Source organism: Alnus glutinosa, chromosome 3 (assembly GCF_958979055.1).
Source record: "Alnus glutinosa chromosome 3, dhAlnGlut1.1, whole genome shotgun sequence".
NCBI classification, from domain to species: domain Eukaryota; kingdom Viridiplantae; phylum Streptophyta; class Magnoliopsida; order Fagales; family Betulaceae; genus Alnus; species Alnus glutinosa.
In genome coordinates this window covers 35492634-35504915 of record NC_084888.1, presented here as the reverse complement: position 1 = coordinate 35504915, position 12282 = coordinate 35492634, and the positions used below count along the sequence as shown (strand labels likewise).

Genomic DNA, 12282 nt, shown 5'->3' with positions numbered 1-12282 from the left:
TACCATTTCTTATCATTAACATTTTGAAATAAGTGGTAATTTAATAGTAATTAAACCCTGCATATTGTGATGCGATGCAAATGTTGTAATGTACCATATCAATTTAATTTGGGGAGCCTTACGCTTTTTTAATGAAATTTTCTTTACTTATAAAAATAAAAAATAAAATAAAAAAAATAAAAAAAATAAAAAAAAATTAATTTGAAAATTTGTGGTGTACCAGAAAATAATCCCCCTATATAACGGGCCCCCCTACCTGAAGTAGGCTCAATAAAGTCCAACGTGACGTGAGTATCCAAGAAACCAACCATTAAGCGTTGTATCCAAGAACACGAAGTGCTAACAATATGCCAGAAGACGATTTAGAGCCATGATCATAGAAGCAGCCAACAACAAATAACACATTAGATGCATAATTGTAGCTTATTAACATATGGAAATCAGCAAATAATTGCGTAGTCAACTGGGGTAAATAACTGCAATGAACATGATTTTTATTTGAGGAACAGTTTAGCAGGTTCCATGCTGTGTGAATTGGGGGAGGGAAAAATGGCAAATTTGCTCAATCTAGTGTCGCCATTGCCTGAAAAGCATTCACGGTCATTCCTCCATCAACAGAAATGGTCTGTCCGGTTATGTAAGAAGCAGCAGGTAGGCAAAGGAATGCCACCAAGGATGAGACTTCCTCTGGTTCCCCAATACGCTCAAGAGGAGTTTTACAGGCTGCCTCTTCCATAAACTTCTTGTTAGCAATCAGCTGTAAGGAAGGAAAACAGTTAAGCAGTGAGAAGTTTCTGCAATTTAGAAGTCTATCCAGACTAATCCAGTAATGTATCAGATAGAGTTTTGAACAAAAAAATTGAACTAGATCTGAACGCATTCAGTTCTGTTACCTGCATTCTGGATCTGTACAATTTGTTTAGGCTGCGTTCTTTTTGAATGATTTCAATTTTCAAGGAAAGCATTTTGTACATCCCATGATTCAACCACACATTGGTAGTGGTCTTTACAATCTAGTCGATTTCAGATTGCACAAAGTCGCGCCATAACATAAAAACATAAAAATTTGTGCATGCCATGACTTTTTTTTTTTACTATCGCAAAATGCAGAAGCCGATTTACATAATAGTCCACCATTTGATTCATAATCATTCTACAAGGGGCCAACAAAATAGCTTAACAAACTGCATCAGGAAGATATATATACATTAATGGTGTTGGAGGATGAGGACTGAGTCATTATGGTGCTGATGGCAAAATAGCAAACATTATGTTGTCATTGAAGTAATTAATACATGATATTGGTTCGTGTATCATCCAACCCATTTCCAACAGGAAATGAGGAGAATAGCACAATGTACAGCATGTTTGCTCAAAAACAATAGTTGATGTACTTTTTGGAAGTAATATATGGAAGAAGATTTCCCATTATAAGTAATCTTAAAACAAAAGTTAACGTATCTGAAACAATCACAAGGAAAGGAGACTCTTACATGCTCTACAAGCGAGGTTCTGGTATACCAGGGTGCAACACAATTGGTCCTGATTTTGTCTTTTGCCCATTCACAAGCCAGATTCTTCGTAAGCTGATTCATCGCCGCTGGGTATAGCAGACAGGAGACACAATTCTTTTGCTTTTTCACACGCAGCAAGTTTAACAATCATGCTTAAGCAAAAGTACATCATATCATGAGAGCAACTCACCTTTACTTGCTGCATAGATGGATCCAGAACCTATACTCACCACACCTGCAACAGAGGAAATGAACACAATGCTTCCCATTCCAGATGCTTTTAGAAGAGGATGTGCAAGTTGGCAGAGATGGAAGGTAGATTCAAAGTTGGTCGTCATGAGGGTAGAAAAATCTTCAGGAGTGTAGTCAATGGTTGGCTTCCGGAAGTTTGTCCCGACATTGTTTATCTAGACCCAGACGATCACAGAGAGTAAGCCTCAGAATTCAATGGAATAAGAAAACTTCTGAAATTGATGCTTTCAGTTGGTGAATACAAATATATAAAGTTGAGATTAGATTATTTAAGATTTGAGTTAATTTTTTTAATTACTTGAACAATAAATCTTAATCAAAATTAAATAACTAATAATTAGTATTAATTTTTTAAAAAAACATTAAACAATTACGACATTTACTTTATATAGGCTACTTGTTAAATATATATAAAATATATTGGAGAAACATATGGAAGAGAGAAGGAGCAGAAGAGAATAATACAATGTATTGAAGTAGTGTTCATAATAACAATATTACATAGGTCTCTATTTATAGAGAGACTATGAGTAATGAGCAAGAAACCTAAAACTACATAAGGTAGGGAATAAACCCTAATAGGAAAGACAATAAACATATAATAATATAATATAACATGTTCTAACATCCCTCTCAAACTCAAGGTATAACCTTGTGTTTGGGAAAAAGAAAGGGAATTTTTTTTTGCCGGAAAAGTCGCCAGAGTTTGGCTGGAAAGTGGCGGCCAGAGGCGGAGGAAGGTAGCTGCTGGTGGCAGTGAATTATTTTGGCCTTGAATTGGGCCTGAGACTGGAAGCTTATAAAATAGGCTAAATTGGGCCGGTTTAATTGGGCCAAAATAGGCCAAAACCCATGGACCATTGAATATGGTTTGACCCGTAATTAAGTGAACCGGGTCTAACTCACTGGTTCGGGTTGACAAATGTGGGCCGGTTAGAAAAATGTGGAGGAATTGGGTCTAACCCGTTGGTTCGAGTTGACAAACGTGGGCCAGTTGCTTTGGCGATCTGGGATGAAGAGACCTGATTCTAACCCAGTTGGCCGGGTTGACGAATTTGGACCGAGTCGGAAGCGCTGACGTGGCTAGGGCTAACGTGGCACAAAATCACAATAGGCGCGTGGCAGACACTCGCGATAAGAGGGGGGGCATGGACGGGTGAAACAAAGATCCAGAGAATTCGTACATTGGGTTGAGGCGCGTGGAAGGTTCGATGGCAGAGATCGAGGCTGATCTGGAATCTGCGGCGTTGGATCTACCGATTGGCAGGGCCACAGATGTGATTGGTTGAGACATAGCGGCGCGTGGGCCATAAGGCTTGAAGTTGTGCTCGGCGCGTCAGAAGTCTGATGATGGTGATCTCGGCGGCTCTGGAATGTGCGTCTCCTAATATGTCGATTGGTGCTGTCATTGAGGCCATTGGCTGAGTATGGAGGCACGTGATAGCACGGGCAATGTGCTTGAGGGGCACGTGGAGGCACATGTAGCTATCGCCAGCAGCAGATCTTCCTTAGATCATAAGATCTGGACCTTGCAGACCTGATTCTAGGATTGTTTTTCCAGATGTGGCTGCGATGAAGGCATGGAAGAGACTGATAGCAATTTTAAAAGCGAGAGACAGCATGTGGACGACTGGAATTATGAGACAGTCGTAGAACACATGAAGGATACCTAGAAAAGTCAATGATGATTATTGAAGGCCACAAGAAAGTGACTCTGATACCATGTTAAATAGCTTTGATACTATGTGAAATATATTGAAGAGAGAGGAGCGGAAGAGAATAATAGACTACATTGTATTGAAGTAGTGTTCATAATAACAATATTATGAGCATTGATAAATGGGGGACGTTTTACCGTCCCCCAGCAGACTTTTATAATAAAAAAATAATTTTTTTAAATGAAAAGTGACGGGCAGGGGCCGGCTGTGTTGCCCCTGCTTATCACTACTCCAATATTATATAGGTCTCTATTTATAATGAGAAAATAAGTAGTGAGTAAGAAACCTAAGACTACATAAGTTAGGGAATGAATAAAGTTAGAGGTACTTTACAAACTTCTACAAAGAGAAGTTTATAAACTGACATGAAATATGAGGTGACATTTTATTAATTAAAAAACTTATTAAATCTTCTTCAACCGCACTGCTCCAGCCACATCACAGAGATTTGGCAACCATAGGAAACCGGTGACAAAAAAAATTCGGCGACAAAGAAAGAGAGAGAGGAAGAGAGATCCGACTAGAAACTCACGCACACCGGCCGGATCTCTCTCTGTCGCCGGTGGTGTCTGGGTCAGGGTCGGGAGCGCCGGATCTCTCTCGGTAGCCGGTGGTCGGGGACTGGGTCGGGAGTGCCGGGTCTCTCTTGCCTTCACCGGATCTCTCTCTTTCGTCGATGGTCAAGGTCGGGAGCGCCGGATCACCACGTTGCTGACCACCTTGTGAACTCGCCGGATCTCTCTTTTTCTGACGTCAAGTTTACAAATAGGCTTATTAAGTTTTTCAATTAAAAATATGTCACATCATATACCATGTCAGTTTGTAAGCCTTTTTTGTAAGCTTGCCTTTGTACCTGTAGCAGTTGTCTTAGGGAATAAACCTAATAGGAAACCTAATAGGAAAGACAATAAACATAAAATAATATAATATAATATATTCTAACACTACTCGAGGACATTTTCAAGTTCATTTTAAAAATAAATTTACAGTTGGCCTGTTTAGTAATTTCCTTCCCTCCCCAATCAGTTTTTGTACCGCATAATACCGCATAGCAGACCGCCGCCTGCCACAAATACGTTGGAGAAGGATTTCATGTTGGCAAAAATTCTTATTTTACTCCTGTTTTTCACAACTTAGAAAACTGTGCACTTTTCATGGTAAGGGTAAAATGGAAAGAAACAGCAGAAACAATAGGCCTGCCAAAAGTTCACGCCTGCCAAATGCCTGGGGAAGGAGACTCAGATAGGTGGGACGTAGGAGAAAATGGGGAAAGGAGAGGGGGAGAGAATTATCTATCTAACTAGGTGATAAGCTGGGGGAAAAAAATTAAACGAACAAAACATTCAATATTGGGCTTATTATAGCCATAGGAGAGGCGTACTCACAAGTATGTTGAGCTTGCCACCGAAAACAGAAGCCACCTCCTCCACGAGCCTCTCTCTGTGGGCACGTGACGACGCGTCGCACACCGAACCAGAGACCACAAAGCCCTTTGCCTCCCAATCCTTCAAGCACTTACTGAGCTCCGCTTCGTTCCTGGAACACGTGTGCACGGACGCACCAAACCCAGCTAGCTCCTCCACCACGGCATGCCTACCCACAAAGCAAAAAACACATTAAAAGCAACCGATACGAGTTTTTCTGAATTGAACAAACATGTCAATTGGGAGCAAGAAAGTAGATATTTTCTTGGGAAACAAACAGAGTGGGAGTGAGAGGAAGAGACCCAATGCCACGGGTACCGCCGGTGACAAGAGCGGTCATTCCCTTGAGGGACCATCTTGGGCCTTTACCACTACACTCCATCAATATCTCCAACTCTCTCTCTCCTTGTTTGGGTCCGTCTCTATTCAAGGAATGGAGAAGGATCTCTGCATTTCAGTAGAGAAGCCATTTCATGGCCGGGATCTTTTGAAAAATGATCTAAGGCTTACAACTTGCCACGTAAAAAGTAGTTTGTCAACGGGAAAAAAACAAAATTAACAAAAACAGAATAATCATACGTTAAGCTTAACGTTAGATTAGGAGAGGTTTGTTTGCAACTCTTGACGGATAAGCTCAAGAGTCATTGGTCGCCGTTAGTAACATGGACTTCCTGAACAAAAGTAATAATTTGAAGGCGGCTACTTACTTTTATTTGACAAGTCAGTCAATCGGGGCGGCTACCCACTAGTCTACTACATAAGGCCTTAATAAAATAAGTCTTTAAATATTAATAGTGTAATTAAGTTTCTTGAGTTTACCTTCAATAAGGATGAGCTGTAAAACCCCTATTTTATAGCATCTAATTATAAGGAGACAATTCATAATAAACTAAAAAATAAAATAAGCATGAAAACACCCGATTTTTTTCCTACTCATCTATATTCTTCTCTAATCTCTCATGGAACCTCCGCTGGACCCTTGCCCAAAAAACCAGCAAGGCTGGCCAAAGCTGACGCCAAAATCCATGGAGCTACCATCCGAATCCGGAGGGAGGATCGGATGGCATCACCAATAAATTAAAACACATGGGTCCAAAACTAGAGCGAATGAAAATCAACCGCCAGAATGAATTCATCGAGCCACCAAGCATGTCCAACCCAAATTATTAGAAAAAACATCGTTGTATTCAATCCCTACGCTTATGCACACATTGAGTTTCAAAATCCACATGCACTGAGACACCAATGAAAGGAAAATGGAAGACTACCAATTCAAGAACACTTTCACATTCTAACCCAACAAACCAACCAATCTACTCACAACGCCACAAAGGAAATCCACAATCTCGATCTTAAAATCGAAAACCCACAACGTAGAGATCTTTCAAAACTGTCATTTTGACCCAAAAAAATCATAGATCAAGAAAAACAATAAAACCCACAACAACATAACAAAGAAAACAAGAAATAAACATCAAATCTGCAAGTGAAAATCAACTAATCACATTCAGAAATTTCAATCCATGAAGAAAGAGAAGAAATGGGAGTGGGAGCAAAGGACATGGCTGGTACTGCATGAGGCTTTCTTTATATCTCTTTCTCGTAGTGATTCACAGGTTTAGGAATTGTGGGTTGATTCTGAACTAGAGGGGGTATTGCATCTACTACTCTTTTTTTTTTTTTTCTTTTTCATAAGATTAGGTACTTTTATATCGATTGTATTTATTCTTCTTAGATGATATGTTTACTCCTTATTGGAAGCTGTAAAACATCACTTTTACAGCCCATCCTTATAGAAGGGGCTCTCAAGTTTCTTTTTATAAAAAAAAATATTGTGTGAAGTCCACGTATCCTTTTAAACTATTAATTAATTGACAATGTCGCCTCTAAATTTTTAATTTGGACGTTTTTCTCTTCAAAGTTCCAAACAATAAAAATTGTCAATGTTCCTCCAATGACAAAAATATCCTTAGTAAAATATAAAAATTAAAAAAAAACTAAAAAAATTGAAGAAAGAAAAAAACTAAAACTAAAAAATAAAATAAAAAAACAAATATATAAAATCGAAGGGTGGCCAAATTTAAAAATTTAAAGTTTTCGTTTTTTATAAAATAAAAATTTTTGTTTTTTTTGTTTTTAATTTTTTTTAAAAATTTATACGAGTATTTTTGTTTTATTGAAAAAAAATTTTAGGCCGTTTTAATCTTTTTGCTAGCCTTGAAGGCAATGACAATTTTTTTGTAGTTTTGGGGTGACATCGTCAATGACTCAATTGAGTGATAGTTTTAGTGGGGTATGTGGACTTTTTTCAAAAACTTTAAGTCCAATTTATGACAAAAAAAAAAAAAAAATAGTCCATGGTATTTGATTAAATCACCAATTATAATAAAAATAATTATAAATAATTGAATACCAAGATATTGAGACTTTAGAGGAAAATAAAGAGAAAAACAAAAAGTGACATTAATGGCATTCCTAAATGAGGAACTAAACTCATAATTTCGCATGAACTTAAAATCATCATGTTAATTGTTGAAATTAAATGTTTAGTGGCATATATGAATTTTGCACATCATGTGGAAAAAATCAAAGAAAAAAGCAAGATGAATAATTTAAAATTAAAATCATCTAATTAAAAATTAAAAGTCACATATAAACTTTTCACTTTAAACTTCAAAATCTATCTAATCAACCTTAGCCAGTAAATGAGGACCAACACTACAACTTTTCTTATTTGGATTCTTTTTATTATTATTATTTTATTTTAGTCTATACAAGTCTTTCTTATTTGGATTCGTTCAGCTGTCCACCTTTCTTTTTACTAGCCGAACTAAAACTCACGTTGTGAAATAGTTAAAATGTTATTTTGGTCAGCTTTGTACAATTTTTTTTCTTTTAAAAAACAAATAATTTTATCGGAGTACTAGCTAGTCACCTTCGCTAAAGATTTGATTAGTTGCTATAGATTGTAGCTCAATAATGCATAAATTCAATTAATAAAAAAAATGAATTAATCTAATTCTCTTTCTTTTTTTAAAATACTGAAAATAGATAATATATATATATATATATATATATATATATAAGGGCAAATAGTTAAAATGTTGATCCGGCCGTGAGTGTATTTTTCAAACTAATTATTAATTTGAGATAAATATACGTACTTTTCCAATTTAATATAAACTAAAGGATCAATTAGCGTGTGAATAGGAGTCTCGCAAAGTCATTCCATGGGAAAAAGTAAACAAGGGCACTTTCAACTCACTACAAAAAAAAAATAAGGAATTAGCCATGTTTAGTTAGCCACGTGTACAAATATTATACACGTGGCTAACAAATGACCACGTGTCATTGGCCACATGTTCTGCGCGTATTAAATTCGGGTGTAGCTAAATACACATTTGACCGCGTGTATTATAATACACGTGGCCAGACTGCCACGAGTATTAAAATACTCGTGGCAAGCTGTCTGCCACGTGTATTATGATACACGTGGCCAGACTGCCACGTGTATTATAATACTAATACACGTGGCAGACAGCTAAAATATTCGTGGCAATCTAGTCACGTGTATCATAATATATTTGGCCAGAATGCTTGCCTTTTTTTAATTATATTTTTTATTTAAATAAAATTATTTCATATATTAAATATAATTATTTAATATAATTTTTGAATTAATTAAATTTTTATTTTTATTCCTTTTTCAAATTTTAATTGTATATTTATTTTATTTAATTTTTAATTGTATTTTTGTTTTATTTAATTTTTAATTGTATTTTTGTTTTATTTAATTTCTAATTGTATTTTTATTTCATTTAATTTTTAATTGTATTTTTATTTCATTTAATTTTTAATTGTATTATTTTTTAAGTACCTAATTGTATTTTTATTTAGGCTAATTATTTTTGAAATTTATTTTGTAATTTCTTTTTTTGCAGTAATTTTGTTATTGCCGGCCTAAAATATCGCGAAATCTATTTTACCCCAAAATAGAACAAAATGAAATTACACATATCAATAATTAATAACGTATTTGTTAACTACACATATCTTCACAAACCAAAAATAATTACATAAAATATCTACGACTCGGAAGGGCGTCTCTGCGGTACCGTCGCAGGAGTATACTGGCCACCCGGCGATTACTGCGTAAGGGACGGTGTAATAGGCGATGGTGTTAAGGGTTGAGGGTTTTAGTTCTTTTTTTTTTTTTTTTTTTTTTTTTTTTTCTTTAATAGGGTTTAGGGTTTAGGGTTAGGGTTTTAGTTTTTTTCCTTTAAGAATTTCGGGTTAAGGGTTAGGGTTTTAATTTTTTTTTTTTTTTTTTTTTTTTTTTAAGGGTTTAGGGTTCGGGTTTTACTTCTTTCTTTTTTAAAAGGGTTAGGGTTTTAGGTTTTTATTTATTTATTTATTTATTTATTTTTTAAGGGTTTAGGGTTTAGGGTTAGGGTTTTAGTTCTTTTTTTTTTTTTTTTTTTTAAGGGTTAAGGGTTAGGGTTTTAGTTTTTTTCCTTTAAGAATTTCGGGTTAAGGGTTAGGGTTTTAGTTCTTTTTTTTTTTAAGGGTTTAGGGTTTAGGGTTCGGGTTTTACTTCTTTTTTTTAAAAAAAAGGGTTAGGGTTTTATTTTATTTTATTTTATTTTATTTTTTTTTAAGGGTTTAAGGTTTATGGTTAGGATGTTAGTTTTTTTTCCTTTAAGGATGTAGGGTTTAGGGTTAGGGTTTTAGTTTTTTTTTAATGGTGTAGGGTTTATGGTTAGGGTTTTTGTTTGTTTTGAAGGGTTTAGGGTTGTGGATTTACGGTTTAGAGTTTTTGAATTTTTTTAAGGGTTTTTATTGGTGTTTTTTTTTTTTTTTTTTTTTTTTCCGAAAGGTTTGTGTCAGTTTTACAGTTATGATTTTAGGATTAAACTCTAACTCTAAACTTTAAGTATTTAAAGTTTAGGGTTAGAGTTTAGCTATTTCTTAACACGTAGACGAATTTTTTTTTTCTTTAATTCTTATTCAAAAAAAAGTTTTTTTTTTTTTTTTTTTTTAATTTATCATTTTCAAAACTGTCATCGTTGGTTTATAACGGGAAACTAATGGCGGATATTGTTTGATTTTTTCCACTAACAAAAAAACTCCTGAATTCATAATAACACATTAGAATATGTATATAAACCTCTCAAATCAACCATTACAAAAAACAAATTATAAACACTAAAAACACAACAACATAGTGAAAAAATTTGTGGCTTAAAAAAAAATAAAAAATAAAACCCTAAATGACACAAAAATATATACGAAGGTGTACAACAAGAATTTCATCAAATGTGTAATAACCAATACATGCAGCATTGTTAAAAAAAATAAAATAAAATAAAATAATCAAATTAATACTTATGGACCGAAATACCTGGTCCATAAAAACAAAAAAAAAAAACCCAAATTATATGTATACAACTTTCAACAAGTCAGTAACATTGGAGCAAAAAAAATGGGAATAATAAAAAAAATATTACAACCTTAGCATTTATCTGGCCAGTACTCCAAATCAACAAAAATACAATCCTCAATAATATATATATCACAAGGAAATGAACACAGCCCGATATACATGTAGAAGGAAAAAATAAATACAAACAATGAGACACAAAATACTCACAATAAATTTCAAGGTTTTATGGATTTAGGGTTGCTTATATATATATATACCTACATATATGGAGGAAAAAGAAGTAAAAAAAGTGAGAAAAATATATATGTAGAAACCGGTAGACAGATAACTAGAGCAAAATGACCATTACCGGAGCAAATCGACGCACGGCCGTGCCCAACTGCCGGAGAGTAGTCCTAGTAGAGAGAGAGAGCTAGAGAGAGAGAGAGAGAGAGAGAGAGAGAGAGAGAAACAGCCGGTGAGAGAGAGAGGTGATCGGTGGTGGACGGTCACCACGGTGGAGACAAGGCCGGAGGCACTGGGACGGGCTGAGCTCGACGGAGAGAGAGAGAGAGAGAATTCGTAAGAAATGGGTAGCTTCTAGAGGAAGCTACCCATTTCTATTATATATATATAAAATATTATATTAATATAAATTTAAAAAGCGAGTGCACGGATGGCCAGGTGGCGCGTAGGAGAACTCCCGCGCAGTGTGCTTGGCCAAACGATTCGTACACGTGTCCAATCGAAGACTTGTTATTATAACACGTCTTCAATTGGAGACGTGTATTTAAAATACACGTCCCCAATTGTATTAGTTTTTTAATAAGTAAAATATATTATAATTATATATAAATTATTATTTATATAAATGTATATATAAGTTATTCACGTGCTACAAATACAAGTCCATGCAACCCTATTCATCAAAAAAAAAAAAAAAAAACCATGCAACCCTAAGTGTATGTAATATATACATTGCTAAACCCTAAGCCCTAAAATTAAACCGTAAACTATAAATAAAACTAAATCCTAACCATAAATTTAAACCCTAATACTAAGTATATATATATATATATATATATATATATATATATATATATATATATATATATACTATACTAAACCCTAAATTAAAACTAAACCCTAACAAAAAAATTAAACCCGAAAACCCTTAATCTCATCGTGTATATACTATATATAGCCATAAACCATAACCTTAACGGATATCTTGAGTGTATGTACTATATATACATATAAACGACACCCATAAATGTATATACTATATATATCTATAAACCCTAACCCTATATACTATATATAGCTATAAACCCTAACCCTAAATGTATATAATATATATATCTATAAAACCTAACTGTATATATGATATATAGCTATAAACCCTAACCCTAAATGTATATACTATATATATCTGTAAACCCTAACCGTATATACTATATGTAGCCATAAACCCTAACCCTAAGTGTATATACTATATATAATATAAGTATATATATATATATAGCCATAAACATTTATCTTTAAAGAATGAGAAAAATCAATATTTAGCTTTTTAATTTTTAATTTTTTTATTGTTTGAGGAGATTCTCTCTTTAACTTGATTGAATAAAATTTCGACTAAAATGCCGTAAAAAAACTATAAGATATACGCTATAGTTTTTTTCAATTTTTCAACTGTTTAGATTTAATATCACAATCTTTCTAATACAAAATTAGAGTAAATATACTGTACTTTTTTGTAACAGCATATAAGCCAAATTCATTCGAATTTCTATAATATCGGAACAATCTAATTATAATAAATCTAGGATTTAAAGTTATATTTAAAAGTGTAGAATAATGACACGTGAAAAAATATTGACATTATTATTCATAAAATGTAAAATTAAATAGGTTATAACCCATAACCCTAAGTGTATATATTATATATA

The 12282-nt window shown here is 34.0% G+C and overlaps 1 protein-coding gene across 1 annotated transcript; it reads right to left on the bottom strand.

Moving 5' to 3' along the window:
- Positions 1–377: 377 nt before the first annotated feature.
- LOC133862842 (tropinone reductase homolog At5g06060-like) lies at positions 378–5386 on the bottom strand. The gene is made up of 5 exons (XM_062298723.1): positions 5211–5386; positions 4870–5077; positions 1705–1921; positions 1494–1600; positions 378–757 (listed from the first exon to the last, which is right to left on the bottom strand). Exons 1-5 carry the CDS (start codon positions 5288–5290, stop codon positions 563–565), a joined length of 807 nt encoding a protein of 268 aa, XP_062154707.1. The 5' UTR covers positions 5291–5386; the 3' UTR covers positions 378–562.
- Between the last annotated feature and the right edge of the window lie 6896 nt (positions 5387–12282).